This window comes from Colobus angolensis, unplaced genomic scaffold, assembly GCF_000951035.1.
Source record: "Colobus angolensis palliatus isolate OR3802 unplaced genomic scaffold, Cang.pa_1.0 Scaffold33, whole genome shotgun sequence".
Taxonomy (NCBI): domain Eukaryota; kingdom Metazoa; phylum Chordata; class Mammalia; order Primates; family Cercopithecidae; genus Colobus; species Colobus angolensis.
This window is the reverse complement of record NW_012116599.1, coordinates 10008092-10029771: the sequence shown is the minus strand read 5'-3', so window position 1 is coordinate 10029771 and position 21680 is coordinate 10008092. Positions and strand designations below refer to the sequence as shown.

At 39.4% G+C, this 21680-nt stretch overlaps 1 protein-coding gene across 1 annotated transcript in view; it reads right to left on the bottom strand.

Annotated features, from left to right (window-relative positions):
• The window catches only part of SP100 (SP100 nuclear antigen), a 133333-nt gene that overhangs the window by 56221 nt on the left and 55432 nt on the right, over positions 1-21680 (bottom strand). Inside the window, exon 19 of the mRNA XM_011952040.1 lies at positions 3217-3261. Within this exon, the coding sequence (XP_011807430.1) occupies positions 3217-3261 (45 nt within the window). The remainder of the gene's footprint in view (positions 1-3216; positions 3262-21680) is intronic.

Here is a 21680-nt window from a genome sequence, read left to right as displayed (position 1 = left end):
CAATGAGCAAAGCCATTAACATTGCACCCAACATCTTTCATTAAATCCAAGGGCCCTCTATATTCTATCTATCTCTCTATAAGACCTTCCCTTCACTTTCCTTTCCTTCCCTTCCCTTCACTTCCCTTCGCTTCCCTCTTCCGTTCCCTCTTCCCTTCCCTCCCCTCCTCTCCTTCCTTTCATCCTTCCCTCCCTCCTTCTTTCCCTTCCCATGCTGCTCCCCTCCCCTCCCCTCCTCTCCTTCCTTTCATCCTTCCCTCCCTCCTTCTTTCCCTTCCCATGCTGTCTCCCTGTATTTTTCTTTCCTTTCTTTCTTTCTATGACCTGCCACAATTTGAACTTGTCCAGCCATAGATATCTTAGACAAACAAAGACTCTTTTTCTGTCCCTCTATGTCTTTGGTCCTGTTGTAGTCGCCTTTCATCAAAGTGCATTGAGGACAAACAAATTAGAGGTATACAAGTAGTTTAGTTCAGTTTACTCGAGTTCTACTTATGAGGAGATTTGGAGCTTAAGATCTGCTAATACTATAGAGCTCTTGGGACTTCCTTTGTAATTATTCTATGCAAATTGTCTTGCTCAAATACCCCACAGGAAGTAGTGTGGCAATTCTTGGATTTCCTAGCCAAGTGCTAACAGTTACACCATGTTCTTGCTATAGAAGTTGAGTAATGTGCTCCTTCCTCCTTAAGGCAACTGAGAAGACTACAACTTCAAGGTAACTATCTTCACCTTCAGGAGTTTGAGGAAGGCAGAGACATTTATAGAGGGTCTGAAGAGTCATAATTCCTATAGGTCTCCCTGGGGAAAGGAGGAGCTCACTTAGTTCTTCTTGAGAGATATTCTGTCTGGGAGAATCACTTCGGTGGCTGAGTTGACCCCAGCAGGAGTGTAGAGTGGACCTCCCAGAGCTGGGAGACTGAGGGAATTGGTAAGCAGCCAGTTGAAGTTCCTGAATTAGGGGAACTTCAGTTGAGAGGTTCTCTCTAAGTTGAGTGTCTCTGAAGAACTCACAAATGAATATGGCTCATGCATCCACCAATATCTAGGAGACACAAAAATCTATAAGGTTGGTGCAAAAGTAATTGCAGTTTTTGCTTTTTTTTTTTTTTTTTTAAGGCAAAACCCACAATTACTTTTGCACCAAGCTATATAGTATGAGGGCCATTCCTGCTCCTGTCCACTTCTTTCTCCCCCTCCCCCTAGACCCAAATTAGTTGAAAGCAATAGACACTCAGTGGAGTTGGAGAGGAAGTGTGGATGAAAGTAAATGCTGACTTCACCCAGCTTCCCTACCACATGGTTTCCAGTTTTAATACTATATCAGCTCAGGCTTTTAAATATTAAATGAGATATTACTGCTAAAAGGGACTAGCATAGCTCTAGGGCTTACCTAAGACTTCATTCATGGGCAAGAAAATAACTATTTGAGAGAACAGGTTTGAAAAGTAAGTAGAAGGAATAAATGTGATTTCTGCTTAGACTTAACAAATCCAAGTATTTTAATAAAATAGTTAAGGTAGAGAGGCTTCCAGAAACCAGTAAAAATGTGAAGGAAGAAACATCTTAGACCTGGGTAAGTACAAACTGGAATATAATCAAGATGACAGATAGGTATAGAAATAAAAATGACAGAGATACTGGAAATATTACATGTATATACTTATTTATAGTAGAGTTATATTGAAAGTTAGTTATATTTGAAAATAGTTATATCATTTACATAAACATATGTATCTATGTTTATGAGTGACAGACAGAAATAATCAGAAATCATGGGAAAAACTATATCCAAATATGCTTTAGCTCTAGAGGAAAAAGTGCTGCTATCTCTACAGTGCCATATCAACTTGCCAGAAATATTTTACAAGATGTAAAAAAAAAAAAATTAAATAAGGTATGCAAGAGAAACATAAGTAGAATGGGAGAGGGAAGGAAATAAAGGAGAGACAAAGAAGAGAAGGAAAAGGAGGAATGCAATAAATGTAAAATCCACAAGATCTGATGAAGAGAATGGAGTGTCACATCTTTTTTATCTTCAAGTGCGCAGTGCAGCATATGCTCTGATTGAGTTTGGTTCACTGCCTGTAATCCCAGCATTTTGGGAGGCCAAGGCAGGTGGATCACCTGAGATCAGGAGTTCAAGACTAGCCTGGCCAACATGGCGAAACCATGTCTTTACTAAAAATACAAAAATTAGCCTGTAATCCCAGCTACTTGGGAGGCTGAGGCAGGAGAATTGCTTGAACCTGGGAGGCGGAGGTTGCAGTGAGCTGAGATCGTAGCACTGTACTCCAGCCTGGGTGACAGGGGAAGACTCCATCTCAAAAAAGAAAATAAATAAATAAATAAAATAAAATAACCCCATGTTTCTCAGGCTTCGATCTGATGTGGCACCAGTACTCTGGCTCCATCTAATTGATTCAAATTCTCTCTGTCTGTTTCTTCATGTTCTGTCCCGGACTGTATTAGTTACAACACACCTTTCTAACACTTCCTCCTGTTGCCTCATTTCCTAATCAGGCCTGGCATGTCTCTGCCCACAAAGCTCTGTAATGCCGCTCAGCTTCCAGCTCCTGTGCTTGCCAAAGAGTCTCAGGTGACAAAAAGGCTAGATCTGAATCAATGGAGAGTCTGAGTTTTCCTCTTTACTTAAGGGAATCAGTGACTTTGGAGGCAAACATGAAGGGCAAGTAGGCATATTGCTATTTGTCACCCATAATCATTCCTTCTTCCATAAGAATAGACTTACAGCTGAACCAAAGACTGCCTGGCCAGCGTTACATTTCTCAGCCTCACTTTGCCGCTAGCTCTGGCCATGTAACCAAGTTTTGGCCAATGGGATGTTGGCAGAAGACTTCTGAGTCTTTCCATTAAAATAAACAAATGGCTGGTTCTTTTGTCAGTTTTTTTTTTCTTTCCCACTGGTTGGGAGACAGTGTCAACCAGATCAGCGCTTGTGGACCCACAGTTGGAAACTTCATGTCAAGGAAGGCAGACTGCCTACCACTTCTGGGCTCTTAGATTATTTGCTTTAAGCCACTGTATTTTGGGATCTGTTTGTTACAATGACTCAGCTGGTACTCTAAATAATCCACTGGGTCTGAAGCTACCATGGCCCAGAGGTGATTTTGAGGCTGCAGCAAGGATGGGGTCTGGCAGGAAGAACAGGACCACAGTGAGTTCAAAGGAGTAAATTCCCACATTTCTTCTTACCTCTTTGGAGACCATTTGCTTTAAATACATGTTTTCTCTTTTTTCCTGCACACAGAAAAGAAAGAAAATAATCTTCTATAACTATAAACAAAGATTTGCACACTTTTTATGTCAATAGTTTCCAAGTATTTAATTTTGTTTTCCTTCCACTTTTGTGGGGCTAAGTCCTCGGCTACCAACATCCCATCTTGGTTGTTGTCACACAGAAACCAGTAACCACAAAGCAACCTGTTTTCACACCGTGTTAGTCATTTACAGTATGCTTGTACATATCCATATGTGGTCTTATCGTTCACTATAAAGAAAGATTTTAAAGTAGCTGAAATCAAGCAGAAGGTGACAGGAGCAGCAGAAGAGTACCAGAAGGGTCAAACAATAGTAGGTCTAAGAAATCACCAGTGATGGCCGGGTACAGTGGCTTGTGCCTGGAATCCCAGCACTTTGGGAGGCCAAGGTGGGTGGATCACTTGTAGGCCAGGAGTTTGAGACCAGCCTGACTAACATGGCAAAATCCTATCTCTACTAAAAATACAAAAATTAGCCTGGAGTGATGCCATACACCTGTAGTCCCAGCTACTTGGGAGGCTGGGGCAGGACAATTGCTTGAACCTGGAAGGAGGAGATTGCAGTGAGCTGTGATCATGCCACTGCACTTCAGTCTGGGCGATAGAGCAAGACTCCATCTCAAAAAATAAATAAATAAATAAATAAAAATTAAAAAAGAAAGAAATTACCAGTGAAGTCCACTTTGTGGAATTCAGAGGCATGCTTTGAATAGCTAAGGCTGTAATTGTGTTTATAACAGCCAGAACTTAAGAAATAAGTAGAAAAAAAAAATTAGAGAAATGAAGACAAATTTAGAAGAAAAATAAAGGAGATTAGGCATTTCAGAAATTAAAGTGAAGGACATATATTACAGAAATAGGAAAAGGAAACAAGAAATTTTAAGAATGATTAAACAAATTAGAAAACAAGCTGGGTGCAGTGGCTCACCCCTGTAATCTTAGCACTTTGGGAGGCTGAGACAGGTGGATCACCTGAGCTCAGGAGTTTGAGACCAGCCTGGCCAACATGGCGAAACCCCGTCTCTCCTACAAATAAAAAAATTAGCTGGCATGGTGGCACATGCCTGTAGTCCCAGCTACTTGGGAGGATGAGGCAGGAGAATCACTTGAACCTGGGAGGCGGAGGTTGCAGTGATCTGAGATGACTCCACTGCACTCCAGCCTGGGTGACAGAGTGAGACACTGTTTCAAAAATAAAATAGCATAAAATAAAAATTAGAAAATAATCAATGTAAGTGAACAAATTATTGGAGTTCCCAAAGCAGAAAATCAAAATAATAGAAGAAATACTTGATGAAAACAGTGTGGAATTATAATATAAATTGAAATGTATACATCAAAAGTACCTATCTCTTCACCCTGTCACAGAGAAATTGACCCAAAATAGCCAACACCAAGATATATTTCCAACACATTTATTGGACTTTAAAGATAAAGAAATAATTGAATGAGCAGTGTAGGCACAAAGTTATTTTCAAGGGAGACTTATTGGCCACAAAATTTTCCACACCAACTTTTAATGCCACAGGAAAGTGGAGAAAAACCTGTAAGATATTTCTAGAAATAAAGAATGAGCAAACTATTTTTCAGGTATAAATAACACAAATTTGAACAGAAAAATTCTTGGAATGTAGTTTCTGAGTCCTCATTACTAGAAGATACACTTCAGCAAACTAAGGTAAAGCTGAAAATTCTGGCAAAAGGACCAAAATAAAAGTGGGCAGTAGGGTGACAGATGAGAATATGAAGTGCATATGCTCTGACAATATAGAAATAGTATAATAACAAAAAATATGAGGGGAAGGGTTAGGTGCAGTGGCTCATGCCTGTAACCCCAGCACTTTGGGAAGCATAGGTGGAAAGATCACTTGAAGCCAGAATTTTGAGACCAGCTTGGGCAACCTAGCAAGACCTCGTCTCTACAAAAAATTTGAAAGAATTAGCAAGCTATGGTGGTGCACACCTGCAGTCCTAACTGCTCAGGAGGCTGAGGTAAGAGGATCACTGGAGCCCAGGAGTTAGAGGTTGCAGCTAATATTGCACCACTGCCCTCTAGCAAAGGTGACAGAGTGAGACCCTGTCTCAGACAAAACAAAACAAAACAAAACAAACAAACAAAAAACAGGGAGGAGAGAGCAAAAATAGGCTATAGAGCAAGTTCTTTGTTTATTTTAAAGGTAGGAGTCCAAAGGTATTGTGTAGACAAATCCAAGAGTGGATGTAAAGCAAGGTTAATGGCTGAAAGGTAAACATAGTAATGTCATGGCCTAAAATTGGGTGAGACAGGAAAAAGACTGGACAATGGAATGGCACACAGGCTGATTTTATAAATCTGGGTGGGAAACTAAAGGGTACTGTCTAAAATAGAGCACCAAAGGAATCATATAAAGGTAATCCTAAAAGTAATCACTAGAACAAAATGCAAACCTTCTTTAAATTGGAAGTATACACTCCTAACCACTGAGAAAATACGAAATGAGTGTGGGCTGCTTACCCATTCATTTATTTCAAGGGAAAGACTCAGAGGTGGCTCACATATCTTCTGCTCATATGCCATTGGCTAGAACCTAATGACATGATCACAGTGAACTGTAAGGAAGGCTGAAAGTATAGTGATATGGTTTGGCTCTGTGTCTCCACCCAAATCTCAAGTCGAATTGTAATCCCCATGTGTTGGGGGAGGGCCCTGGTGGAAGGTGATTGGATCACAGGGGCAGATTTTCGCCTTGCTGATCTTATGATAGTGAGTTCTCACAAGATCTGGTGGTTTAAAAATGAGGCACTTCAGCAGCCAGCACTGGAACTCACAACTGCCTAAAACGCTAAGTTCCCTTGGCAGGGGAAGGGTAGCATCCATCTCTACAGCTCCAGGCCATGCTTTTCCTCAGCTGGAGCCAGGGAGACTGGACGGCTTGGTCCCAAGACGTATCCCCCAAAGCCCAACACACTGGCTGTGGCCTACTGCAGCCAGAGTGCTTCTTTAGGTCTGACCCTGACTCATCCTTCATTACTGGATGGGGCTTCCCTGCAGGAGCTCCAATAACTCCAGCCAGAGGCTCAGGGACAGAACCCAGATCTCTTTAGGCCTGAGCCCATAGAGAAAAGGCCACAGTCTCCATGAACCAGCAGACTTAGCTTTTCCTCCTGGTAGTTCTGAGGAATCTGGGCAGCCCAGACACTTGGTTTCCCCCCAGCAAAGCACACCTCTTACACCAAGGAACAGTCATTGTGTTTCATTGAATAAAGCCTCCAAGAAATATGGGACTTTATAAAAAGACCAAACCTATGATTGATTGGAGTACCTGAAAGAGATGGGAAGAATGGATACAAGCTGGAAAACATACTTCAGGATATTATCTAGGAGAACTTCCCCAACCTAGCAAGGCAGGCCAACATGCAAATTCAGGAAATACAGAGAACACCACCTAGATACTCCACGAGAAGGTCAATCCCAAGACACATGATCATCAGATTCTCCAAGGTCCAAATGAAGGAAAGACCAGAGAGAAAGCCCAGGTCACCTACAAAGGGAAGCCCATCAGACTAAACAGTAGACCTTTCAACAGAAACTCTACAAGCCAGAAGAGATGGGGTGCCAATATTCATTATTCTTAAAGAAAAAAGTTTTCAATACAGAATTTCATATCCAGCCAAACTAAGCTCCATAAGTGAAGGAGAAATAAAATCCTTTTCAGACAAGCAAATGCTGAGGGATTTTGTTACTACTAGGCCTGCCTTGCAAGAGTTCCTGAAAGATGCGCTAAATAAATAAAGAAAAAGCCAGTACCAGCCGCTGCAAAACATACTAAAATATAAAGACCAATGACACTATGAAAAATCTGCATCAACTAGTGTGCAAAATAACCAGATAGCATCTTGATGACAAGATCAAATTCATGCATAACAATACTAACCTTAAATGTAAATGGGCTAAATGCCCCAATTAAAAGACACAGCCTGGCAAATAGGATAAAGAGTCAAGACCCATTGGTGTGCTGTATTCAGGAGACCCATCTCACCTGCAAAGACATGCATAGGCTCAAAATAGGGAAATGGAGGAAAATTTACCAAGCAAATAGAAAGAAAAAATAAAAAAGCAGAGGCTGCAATCTTAGTCTCTGACAAAACAGACTTTAAACCAACAAAGATCAAAAAAGACAAAGAAGGGCATTACATAATGGTAAAGGGAAAAATTCAACAAGAAGAGCTAACTATTCTAAATATATATACACCCAATACAGGAGCACCCAGATTCATAAAACAAGTCCTTAGACTCCCACATAATAATAGTGGGAGACTGTAACACCCCACTGTCAATATTAGGCAGATCAATGAGACAGAAAGTTAAGGATATTCAGGACTTGAACTCAGTTGTGGATCAAGAAGACCTAATAGACATCTACAGAACTCTCCACCCCAAATCAACAGACTATATATTCTTTTCAGTGTCACATGGTACTTATTCTAAAATCGACCACATAATTGGAAGTAAAACACTCCTCAGCAAGTGCAAAGAACTGAAATCATAACAGACAGTCTCTCAGACCACAGCACAATCAAATTAGAACTCAGGACTAAGAAACTCACTCAAAACCACTCAATTACATGGAAATTGAACAACCTGCTCCTCAATGACTCCTGGGTAAATAATGAAATTAAGGCAGAAATCAGGAAGTTCTTTGAAACTAATGAGAACAAAAAGACAATGTACCAAAATCTCTGGGACACAGCTAAAGCAATATTAAGAGGGAAATTTATAGCACTAAATGCCCATGTCGGAAAGCTAGAAAGATCTAAAATCAATACCCTAACATCACAATTAAAAGAGCCAGAGAGACAAGAGCAAACTAATCCAAAAAACCAGGAGCTGGTTATTTGAGAAAATTACCAAAATAGATAGACTGCTAGATAGGCTAATAAAGAAGAAAAGAGAGAAGAATCAAATAGACACAATAAAAAATGATAAAGGGGATATCACCACTGACCCCACAGAAGTACAAACTACCATCAGAGAATACTACAAACACCTCTACACAAACTAGAAAATCTAGAAGAAATGGATAAATTCCTGGAAACATACACCCTCCCAAGACTAAACCAGGAAGAAATCGAATCCCTGAATAGACCAATAGCAAGTTCTGAAATTGAGGCAGTAATTAACAGTCCACCAACCAAATAAAGCCCAGGACCAGACTGATTCACAGCTGAATTCTACCAGAGGTACAAAGAGTAGCTGGTACCTTTCCTTCTGAAACTATTCCAAACAATTGAAAATGAGTGACTCCTCCCTAATTCATTTTATGAAGCCAGCATCATCCTGATACCAAAACCTGGCAGAGACACAGTAAAATAAGGAAACTTCCATCCAATATCCCTGATGAACATTGATGCAAGAATTCTCAATAAAATACTGGCAAACTGAATCCAGCAGCACATTAAAAAACTTATCCATCATGATCAAGTTGGCTTCATCCCTGGGATGCAAGGCTGGTTCAACATATGTAGATCAATAAATGTAATCCATCACACAAACAGAACCAAAGACAAAAACCACATGATTATCTCAATAGATGCAGAAAAGGTCTTTGAAAAAATTCAACATCCCTTCCTGTTAAAAACTCTTGGCCAGGCGTGGTGGTTCACACCTGTAATCCCAGCACTTTGGGAGGCCAAGGCAGGTGGATCATGAGGTCAGGAGATTGAGACCATCCTGGCTAACATGGTGAAACACTGTCTCTACTAAAAATACAAAAAATGAGCTGGGCGTGGTGGCAGGCACCTGTAGTCCCAGCTACTTGGGAGGCTGAGGTGGCAGAATGGTGTGAACCCGGGAGGTGGAGCCTGCAGTGAGCCGAGATCATGCCACTGCACTCCAGCCTGGGCAACAGAGTGAGACTCCGTCTCAAACAACAACAACAAAAACCCAAACAAACAAACAAAAAAACTCTCAATACACTACGTATTGATGAGACATACCTCCAAATAATAAGAGCTATTTATGACAAACCCACAGCCAATATCATACTGAATGGGCAAAAGCTGGAAGCATTCCCTTTGAAAACCGGCCCAGGACAAGGATGCCCTCTCTCACCACTCCCGTTCAACATAGTATTGGAAGTTCTGGCAAGAGAAAGAAATAAAGAGTATTCAAATAGGGAGATGGGAAGTCAGATTGTCTATACTTGCAGATGACATGACTTTATATTCAGAAAACCCCATCATCTGAGCCTCAAAATTCCTTAAACTGATAAGGAATGTCAGCAAAATCTCAGGATACAAAATCAATGTGCAAAAATCACAAGCATTCCTTTACACCATCAATAGGCAAGCAGAGAGCCAAATCATGAATGAACTCCCATTCACAATCACTACAAAAAGAATAAAATACCTAGGAATACAGCTAACAAAGGATGTGAAGGACCTCTTCAAGGAGAACTACAAACCACTGCTCAAGGAAATAAAAGAGGACACAAACAAACAGAAAAACATTCCAACCTCATGGATAGGAAGAATCAATATAATGAAAACGATCATACTGCCCAAAGTAATTTATAGATTAAATGCCATTCCCATCAAACTATCATTGACATTCTTCACAGAATTAGAAAAGACTACTTTGAATTTCATATGGAATCAAGGAAGACCCCGTACAGCCAAGACAATCTTAAGCAAAAAGAACAAAGCTGGAGGCATCACCCTAGCTGACTTCAAATTATACTACAGGGCTACAGTAACCAAAACACCAAGGTACTGGTACCAAAACAGACACATAGACCAATGGAACAGAACAGAGACCTCAGAAATAACACTACACATCCATAACCGTCTGATCTTTGACAAACCTGACAAAGACAAGTAATGGGGAAGGGATCTCCTATTTAATAAATGGTGCTGGGAAAACTGGCTAGCCATATATAGAAAATTGAAACTGGACCCTTTCCTTATGCCTTATACAAAAATTAACTCATGATGGATTAAAGACTTAAAATGTGTAACCCAAAGCCGTAAAAACCCTAGAAGAAAACATAGGCAAAACATTGAGGACACAGGCATGAACAAAGGCTTCAGGACGAAAACGCCCAAAGCAATTGCAACAAAAACCACAATTGACAAATGGGATCTAATTAAGTTAAAGAGCTTCTGCACTGCAAAAGAAACAATCATCAGAATGAACAGGCAGTCTACAGAATGTGAGAAAATTTTTGCAATCTATCCATCTGACAAAGGTCTAATATCCAGAATTTACAAGGAACTTAAACAAATTTACAAGAAAAAAACAACACCATCAAAAAGTGGGCAAAGGATATGAAAAGATATTTCTCAAAAGAAGACATTTACGTGGCCAAAAAATATATGAAAATAAACTCAACATCACTGAACATTAGAGAAATGCAAATCAAAACCACAATGAGTTACCATCTCACACCAGTCAGAATGGCAATTATTAAAAAGTCAAGAAACAACAGATGCTGGTGAGGCTGTGAATAAATAGGAACACTTTTACACTGTTGGTGGGAGTGTAAATTAGTTCAACCATTGTGGAAGACAGTATGGCGATTCCTCAAAGATCTGGATCCAGAAATACCATTTGACCTAGCAATCCCATTACTGGGTATATACCCAAAGGAATATAAATCATTCTACTACGAAAACACATGCACACATATGTTTATTGCAGCACTATTTGCAATAGCATAGGCATGGATCCAAATCAGATGCCCATCAATGATAGACTGGATAAAGAAAATGTGGTACATATACACCATGAAATACTATGCAGCCATAAAAAGGAATGAGATCATGTGCTTTGCAGGGACATGGATGAAGCTGGAAGCAATCATCCTTAGCAAACTGACCAGGAACAGAAAACCAAACACTGTATGTTTTCACTCACAAGTGGGAGTTGAACAATGAGAACACATGGACACAGGGAGAGGAACACACTAGGGCCTGTGGTGGGGTGGGAGGTGAGGGGAGTGAACCTAAAGAACGGGTGAATAAGTACAGCAAACCGCCATGACACATGTATACCTATGTAACAAACCTGCACATTCCGTACATGTACCCCAGAACTTAAAAAACAAACAAACACGCCTGTAATCCCAGCACTTTGGGAGGCTGAGGCGGGCGGATCACGAGGTCAGGAAATTGAGACCATCTTGGCTAACACGGTGAAACCCTGTCTCTACTAAAACTACAAAAAATGAGCCGGGCATGGTGGTGCACGCCTATAGTCCCAGCTACGGGAGGCTGAGGCAGCAGAATGGCGTGAACCTGGGAGGCAGAGCTTGCAGTGAGCCGCGATAGCGCCACTGCACTCCAGCCTGTGACAGAGCGAGACTCCGTCTCAAAAAACAAAACGAAACAAAAAAACAACCAACCAACAAACAAAAAAAAACTGTGGCACTTCCCTTTAGCTCACCCTCTCTCCTGGGTTGCCATGGTAAGATGTGCTTGCTTGCCCTTCACTTTCTGCTGTGATTCTAAGTTTCCTGAGGCCTCCCAGCCGTGTGGAACTGTGAGTCAATTAAACCTCTTTATTAAAATAAATTACCCACTCTCAGGTAGTTCATTATAACAGTGTGAGAATAGACTAACACAGATAGTCTCAGCTAGGTAGCCACTAGCTAGTTGTAACCACTAGAAGAAAAGTGCAAATATTCCTTAGTATCAGAAGTACACACATGCACATAAAATGCATAGAAGACAGAATGCAGAGTGTTGACTTAAAAAAAATCCAAATCCCTAGAATATATAACATAAACCAATGTGACTAAAACAAGATCAAACATCTTGGTTCTATCAATAAAAGTAAATGGGCTTAACTCACTTATTTAAAAAAGAAATTTTGAGAGATTTAACTACAAAGTAAAAACCAAGATTTTATCATGCATGAAAGACTCATTTAAAAACATATAAAACATTGAAAATAAATATATGGGCAAACATATATTCAGTATACATCAGTAAAAGAAATCAGGGACCATGTAATTCAGACCAAAAAGTTTTAAGAAAGTAGAAATTATAGGAGATGCAATAAGAAATGGGTAGAAACACACTATTGACAGAAGACTTTAGTTTTGCTTCTTTTAGCCCATAAGAGATCAGTGTAGAAAACAGAAAAGGATGGAAGACCCAAGTGATTTGTTTAACAGGATCAGTATGATTGATACATGTTGAACTCCGTAGCCAGAAAATAGAGTATACACATTTTCCCCACCCTCTCTTAAATAACTGTGTCAAAGAGGAAATACAAATCCAAATTGCGGGCTATTTAGCAAATAACAATAATAAAAAACACTGCCTATGAGAAGCTATGGAAGATTGTTAATACAGTGCCCAAAGGGAGGGGAAAAGTCTTAGCTGGGCATGCCAGCTCATGCCTGTCCTCCAGCTACTTGGGAGGCTAAGATGGGTGTATCATTTGAGGCCAGGAGTTCAAGACTAGCCTAGGCAACATAGTGATACCCCATCTCCAAAATAAAATAAAATAAAATAAAATAAAATAAAATAAAATAAAATAAAATAGTGAGACATGATGCCACGTGCCTGTAATCCAGCTACTTGAGAGATTGAAATGGGAAGATCATTTAAGCTGAGGAGTTCAAGGCTGTAGTGAGCTATGATTATACCACTGCACTCCAGCTTGAGTGACAGATCAGGATCTCTATCTCTAAAAACAACCAAACCAAACCAATAAATAGCCTTAAATAATGAACCAGTGAGGCAGAAAAAAAGACACCAGTTGAATTAAACATCTGTCTCAGAAAAGTTAGAACAAGTACAAAAAAGTAAAGCAGATTATATGATTATATACCTGGAAAACCCAAGAGAAGCAATTAAAAATATACTTATCATAATAGGAAAAGTTAGTAAGTTTCAAAATTAAGATATACAAATGAGTAGCTTTCCTATATGGGAGTAAAAACCAGTTAAAAGATATAATGCAAGGGAAGACCTCATTTATAATAGCAGTGAAAGCACACTGCCACCAAAGCTCAGACTAAACGTAAAGAAAGTTTGCATCACCCACCCACATGCAGGAAATAAATATAAAAGCTCCACTGAAGGCCCAGAGGACTCTTGAACAAATGTATCATCATGGCGTGTTCTTGGAGAGGCAGTCTAGCATCATAAAGATGGGAGTTCTCCCTATGTTTATTTATAAATTTAACAGAATCCCACTAAAAGTACCAATTGATTTTTAAAAAGTTGAGTAAAGCTAATTGACACACAATCTTCATTATTCACAGATTCCACATCTGCAAATTTGTCTATTAGTTCAAATTTATGTGAACCCTCAAATCAATACTCATGGCACTTCCCTGGTCATTGGCAGACATGCAGTGTGGCAAATTACTTGAGTCACCTATGCATGCTCTTAGCTGAGGTCAGACAAGGTGATGCTTTGCCTTCTTGTTTCAGCTTTCACACTGTAAACAAGAGTCCGTTTGTGGTCTATTTAGTGCCACTTTTTTCTGTGTGTTTTTATGCTTTTTGTTGGTAATTTCACAATATAAAGTGACACCCAAGTGTAATGCTGAAGAATTATCTAGTGTTCCTAAGTACAAGAAGGCTGTGACGTCGGAGAGAAAGTACATGTGTTAGATAAGCTTTGTTCAGGCATGAGTTATAGTGCTATTGGATATGAGTTCAATAGTAATGAATCAATGTGATATTACATAAGGTGTCCTTATACAGAAACATATATAAAACAAGGTTATGTATCGATCAGTTGATGAAAATATGACTAGAGGCTTCCAAAAACCTTATTCTGTATTTCTACTAGAAGCAATGGTCCAATATTTGCTAAGTCTGTGTTCATGGTGACTTTATAGAATATAACTACCAGGAATAATGAGAATTGACCGTATATGTGTATATGAATACATACACACACATCTGTATTTTCAGAATCTACCCACTTTTGAATGCTTCCACTGCTACCAACTTAGTCCAACTCACCGTCACCTTTCTGAGATCATTGCAATAGCCTCCTTACTCCTGTCCCACTCTTGCTCTCCTAAAGTCTATTATCCATGTAGAATCCAGAGCATGTCCTCAAAACATAATTCAGATTATATTCCCCAGGTCAAAACTCTCTGATGTCTCCTCTTACTTAAGAATTCAAAGTCTTTGCCATGGCCTATAAGTTCTATATACCTCTGAGAAACCACTTTCCACCCAACCCCTCTCTACCTCTCCAGCCAGTGGCCTCCTTGCCATTCCCTAAAGGACCATGTATAGTCCTCTCTCAAGCCTTTGCAACTGAGGTTTTCTCTGCCTCAGCTCCATGACTTAGTCCCTCATTGCATTTAGATTTTGAGTTACATGCAGCTTGTTAGCAAGTCTCTCCTTGAACACCCTACATAAAGTGGCACATTTCTGTCACTCTACAACTCTATTATTCTTTATTTTTCTTTATAACATTGTCACTATCTGAAATATTATGCACTTATTTGTGTATTGTCTGTATACCCTAAGTAGAATGTAAGCTTGATGAGATTTTTCTCACTTGTTTATCACTATTGAGCAGCATTGGAAATAAGGATTTGCTGAATAAATGAATAAAGGGTCAAAAAAGGAAAGAATAAATAGTGAGATATCTCTATGTTCGTGAATAGAAATGGTTTATATTTTAGAGACGTCAGTTCTCTCCACATTTATTCTATGCAATTTCAATAAAAATTCAACAGGGTTTTCAAGGGTTGACAAAATGATATTAAAAGTTATAAGAATGATAAAATGGCTGTAATAGCCAAGACAATTTTGAAAGAGAAAAAAGTTGAGAGAACTTACCCTACCTGATATTAATATGTTATAAAATTATAGTACTTAGTAGAGTGTGATATATATTGATGCAGAATAGATAGGGCAATGGATACATATACATATATGTATATATGTTTCTGGGCTTTCTAGCATCAAGCTTCCATTTGCATGTATATTTGCATATATATTTGCATATATATGCAAATATATATGCAAATGGCATCTTGATGCATGCTATGTGTGACATGCTATGTGTGACATTACACATCAGTGGAGAAACTAGGACAATTGGTTATCCATGTTGGAAAAAATTAGACCCTTACATTATGCCACACTAAAAAAAAAATCAATTCCAAAAGAATTAAATATCCAAATGAGAAAAGAAATAAGAATGTCTCCACCTAATATTCCCAAAAGCAAATCTTGAGATAGGGTTTTGTTTTCAGTAGGTTTATTTTTGAAGTAATCACAAGGATTAGGAGTAAGGAACTAGGAAGAGGGAAATGGTGAGAAGGGAAGCCAATTGGGCTGGTCACCAGTGTGGTCAACTGAGCCTCACTCTTACTGGGGACTCTCTGAAGAACTATAATGAATGATCCCCAGGCTGCCCATCTTAGGAATGGAAGCGAGAGTATTTATTCACTGGATCTGCCTTTATTGGTCAAGATGTTCAATGAAGTAAGAAAAGTATGAAAATATCTTGGTAACCTGAGATTAGGCCAAGATTTCTTAAACAAGATTAGAAAACATAATTATAAATGATAATACAGACCAATTACACAAGGATAAAATATTCTGTACATCAAAAACTTATAATCAAGTGAAAGGACAGTTCAAAAGGTGATATCAAAGAGGCTGGGGGAGTTTTTAAGAAATGGAGATCAGGTAAGGCCTCTCCATGGAGGAGACACTTGAACTGAAACATGAATAAGAAGAAACCATTCCTACCAGGTAAAAGCATCTTATGTAGAGTCAACATGAAGTGCAAGGTTCTGAGGCTGAACACTACTTGGTTTATTCAAGGAAGGCCAGAGTAGCAAGTGATGGGGGAATCATAAAGGATGAGATTTAAGAGCTGATCAGGGGCAGCCTGTGTAATGCTTCATAGGCATGGCAAGAAGTTTACTTTTTTTTTCTAGGTTCAACTGGAAAGTTTTCTAGGTTCAACTGGAAACCACTGAAAGGGTATAGCAGTTGGGTGGTCAGCTGTTGAATGGAGAATAGATTCTAGTGAGCAAGAATGAAAGCAGAGAGACCAGTTAGGAGGACTCTGCAGTATTCCACATGCAAGACAATAGGGCTTGGGCCAGGGTAGTGGCAGGGAAGATAAAGAATGGACAAATCTGATATATAGTCTTGGAACTTGATGATGGAGAGAGTGTGAGGGGTTAGGATAGGGGGAAATCAAGCACATCTTCTACATTTTTGGCTCAAACTTAGTAAATATAGTGCCATTTACTGAGATGAAGATTACTGATGAGGATGACAAGTTTGGGAATGAGAATCAAGAAATGTGTTTGACACATCAGATTTAAGACATCTGTTAGACTTCAAGTAGAAGTTTGGAGTATGAAGTTGAATTTATGACTTGGCAGTTGAGGAGAGATAAAAGAAGAGAAATATAGTTGGTAGTCATTCACATATTGATAAAATTCAAAGAACAGGACTGGATGCAATTCCTAGGGAGAGAGTAGAGACAAGGAAAGCACTCAGGTCCAATCCATGGGGCACTCCAATATGAAGACATGAGGAAGCCACAAAGGGGCCACTACCACACCACCACCACCACCGCCACCACCACCACCACCACCACCACCAATACCACCAATAATACTACCACTATCCACACTACCACCAACATCACCAGCAAGGAGCTCTTAGCCAGTAGAAGATTGGGGTCTTCCAGAAGACAAGAGAAGAGAATGCATCCATCCACATGGCCCAAAGGAGACCACCTTCTCCCAGTTCACTCACCTGATCACGGTCATGCCAATACCTGCCAGGTGTTAGGAGGCAAAGGGCAGCCAACAACTCCCAGTCAGAAACGCCATGAGCAGGCAATCACTGCAGGCCATTCTCAGACAAGCCACACCGGCTCGATCTCTTTGACTGGAGGAACCAGCTTTTTGGGAACAGATCTTTTCAGGCCTGAGGCCTCAGGCTCCTGACAGGAGATTTGCCTCCCCTTCCACCATTGCTCTCTACACCTGCTGTCTACTCCCTGCCTCATCTGTGAAGCCAGCAGGACATTCACCCTTGGCCAATCTGTATAGTCCTCCTAGGGAAAAGCCCAGCTGCCTACTGAGAACATGTAGTCTAGAAGCAGCCTGGCCCCCATAAATGAGATCCACAGAGAACCTGAATTAGCTGACAATATTGATTACCGTGTGATTACCTATGACAAAAAGCAAGCAGTGAAAATCCCTGATCTTCTAATTTATAGTTTCTCGACATTTCTTTACCCATCATTTTATTTTGAATGTTTTTTCTTTGCTTGCTTTAAGTACATATTCTGTACAATCATATATTTGGATTAAATTTTCATAAGCTGCTAGAATTAATTTATTCATGCAAATTACTCATCCAATAACTATTAATTGGGCACTTACTGTGAAGTGACCCACTATCCTAGATGGTGAGGATACAGTTGTGAATAAAACAAAGTCCTTGCTGGCGTAGAGCTTACGGTCTAGTGCGGAGACAGCAATGAAGAAACAAACACAGAAGGTGGTAGAGTGTTTTGTGGAAAAGTAAACCAGAATAAGGACTTCAGGGAGTGGTGAATGGGGCTAGAAGTGTGTGTGGGACGAGGATGTGTAATTTTATGTAGAAGAACCAGGAAGAACTTCTCATAACTCAGCATTTGAGGTCTGACAAAAGGTCAGAGAGTAAGCAATGAATCCTGTCCTTCATTGGTCAAGATGCCCAAATCATGCTCTAGAAAGACTATTGCAGGCTCTGAGCACACTGCCTTATCCTGTGGAACTGGGGGTCACTGTGAATTGTCTTGCCATGTCCTATAGACTGAGCTATGGTCACTTCCTCTCCAACCAAAGACATTGCACCGTCTTCACTGTGAGCATGGGCTTGGCCAAAATCTCTCAAAATCTTGGCGTCTGTGCTGAAGCCTTCCACACTCTTGGTTGGGGGATCCCTTTAAATCTGGCTGTTTCTTCTGTTTCACTGGATTTCCTATTTTACTCCAATAGTGATGGACAGTTTTGAAGCCCATTTGTACGTCCTAACCCAAAACATGTACCCTGAAGGAAGACTGAGTCTTTAGTACAGCTGTGGTCTAATTTACAAGGAAAGAAAGGTTGTGGGAGGGTTGGGAGTGTGAAATAGATAAGTGGAACAATAAAAAGGGAAGCGTGATGAGATCCATAGGATGAGGTCTGGTAAATGGAAGTGGTATAAAGAAAGGCCATCTGTATTTTGAGATAAAAGAAAATAAAATGCATAAAGTATTTTATTGATGCTGGGAATAATAATTAGCCTATAAACAGTAGCAATGCCTGTAAAATATTATACAAGATGCAGTGTTAAAAGAAAGACACCATCAGCATCCTCACCTAAATACTGAAATGACTTCACTTTATATATTTAGGTGAAGACAAGACGAAAGGAAATCTTAAAATAAAATGATATGGGATCTGGAGCTCATTCAGAATGGAGAATGGGAGAGCTGTAGTTGAAAAATCTATATGCATCCTAGGCCGGGCACGGTGGCTCACGCCTGTAATCCCAGCACTTTGGAAAGCCAAAGTGGGTGGATCGCCTGAGGTCAGGAGTTCGAGAACAGCCTAACCAATATGGTGAAGCCACATCTCTACTAAAAATACAAAAATCAGCCAGGTGTGGTAATGGACGTCCACCTGTAATCGTAGCTACTCAGGAGGCTGAGATGGGAGAATTGCTTGAACCCAGGAGGCAGAGGTTGCAGTGAGCCGAGGTTGCACCTCTGCACTCTGGCCTGGGTAACAGAGCTGGACTCCATCTCAAACAAAACAAACAAACAAAAAATATCTCTATGAATCCTATTTCACTGTTTTTAGGTGAAATTCATTTCAGGCACCTCTATTTTTCCCAGTAACATTGAGCTCCATGGGCTTACATTTCTTATAAGGCTAGTTAATGAATTCCATAGACTAGATTTTAAACATGTAAGACTTCATTACTAACAAAAGAAATTGCTGAAGGAGATGAAAGGAAAGGCCCCTCAACCCATAGTCGTGGAAGGAGAGAGAACATTCTGCACCACAACACTAACATAAAGAATCTGATTTGACAAAGTGTTAAATTGAGAAATTTCAAAGGAAGATCAGTCTTACTCTCTTGCAAAATATGGAAGTATGTCTTTTCATAATCGTTACTGATTTGTTCTGTTCTATGTTAACATAAACTTGTCCTTAGGAGAGCTATTTGAAGAGGTCTTGTAATAATCCCACAAAATAGAAAATTATTGCCACTTCTCATGAAACCAATTTCCAAAGAAACCTGTAATTCTGATTGATTGTTTTATTTGATAATTTTTGGGCCTGGCTATAATATTTTAAGTGGTATCTGGATCCCTAAACTGTATAAATGCTTATAAAATTTTATATTAACTCAGTGGCATTCTGATTCTCTCATATGCAAGTAGGTAATAAATTAACTACAGGTTTCCTTTTAAATAAAGATTTTGAGAATCTTGTCTCATTTAAATTCACTCCAGCTATTATGTAATAGAAAAAAAGATATTCATAGTAATACATAAATTTATACAACATATAAAACTTTTTTAAAATGTCAGAATTGTATAAAAAATTTTTTTTAGTGGAAGAACATTACATAAGACATGAATAAAAGAGTAAAAGTCTCTGTTCTTCCTGAATTAACTTTCAAATTCAACGCTTTTTTTTTTTTTTTTTGAGATAGGGTCTTGTTCTGTCACCCAGGCTGGGGTGCAGTGGTGCAGTCTCGGCTCACTGCAACCTCTGCCTCCCACGTTCAAGCGATCCTCCTGCCTCCGCCTCCTGAGAAACTGGGATTACAGGCGTAAGCCACTATGCCTAGCCAGTTCAATGTATTTCTAATCAGAGCTTTCAGTGGACTTGGGAAGGAGCTGGGAGAGATCTTCTTGAGCTCATTCTAAAATTCACCCCCAATGAGGCATCAGGATGGCTCTACCTCTGAGCTCTTCTTTCTTTTCTGTAGTCCCTTCAAATACAAAAGAAGAACATAGAATACAGACAGATAAAGGCACTGCGTAATCGAAGTGGTGATTCAAACCACCATGCCATAATGTGGAGAATATTTTTTAAATTCCCACTTCAGTTACACAGAAAGGCAAACCCCATGTAGATTATATATGTAAACATTAAAAATGATCAGTTACATCAAACTTCTAGAATCATATATAGAACAATATTTTTAAAATATTGAGGAAGACATAGTTGTTGTAAATAAGATATGGAACCCAAGAACCAGTTAGAAAAAGGCTGACAAATTTGACTACATAAAAATTTAAAACTACTCTAGGACAAAAGATTCCCTTAACAAATCTAAAAGAAAAACAACAAATGGACGAAATACTAGCAACACATATGACCAAGATTTAATATATATAACATATAAGATTTCTATATTCATTCAGAATAATAAGAAAAACACCATGACATGAAACACTGAGAGGGCCGGGTGCAGTGGCTCACACCTGTAATCCCAGCACTTTGGGAGGCTGAGGTGGGTGGATCACAAGGTCAGGAGATCGAGACTATCCTGGCTAACATGATGAAACCTCGACTCTACCAAAAATACAAAAAATTAGCCAGGTGTGGTGGCGGGCACCTGTAGTCCCAGCTACTCGGGAGGCTGAGACAGGAGAATGGCGTGAACCCAGGAGGTGGAGCTTGCAGTGAGCCGAGATCGCACCACTCCACTCCAGCCTGAGCAACAGTGCAAGACTCCATCTCAAACACATACACACACACACACACACACACACACACACTGAGAGCATTCTCTGACAAAGAGTTGTACAAAGAAGAAACAGAAATGATCAATAATAAATGAAAAATTCCTGACCACACTAAAAATGAAAACCATGCTCACTAAAGCAGCCCTGAAATAAGACTTTTTATATTTCAATTAAATATGTTTTTATTGTCCAGGTATATTAGTTTAAAAGCAAGAAAGGACAAGTATGTACAGAATTACTCATTTAAATAAATAAAACTATATTCCAAAATGTGTTAATACATGCATAGTAAAATTCTGGAAAGATAGACACCAATGTTCACAAGAACATCTATTTTAAAATCAGAATAAAAAGCAAGATGAAGACAGAATAAAAAGCAACATGAGCATTTAAGAAAAATAAATTGCTACCTTAAAAGGCATTCAGGTTTTATCTTATGAAAGGTGTAGAAAAAATGCTCCTGGAACTGACAAACAAATTTAGTAAAGTTTCAGAATATAAAATCGATGCATAAAATTCAGTAGCATCTTTATACACTAAAAACGTTCTAGCTGAGAATCAAATGAAGAACACAGTCCCATTTACAATAGCCACAAAGAAAATGACATCCCTAGGAATTCATCCAGCCAAGGAGGTGAAAGATGTCTACAAGAAGAATTACAAAACAC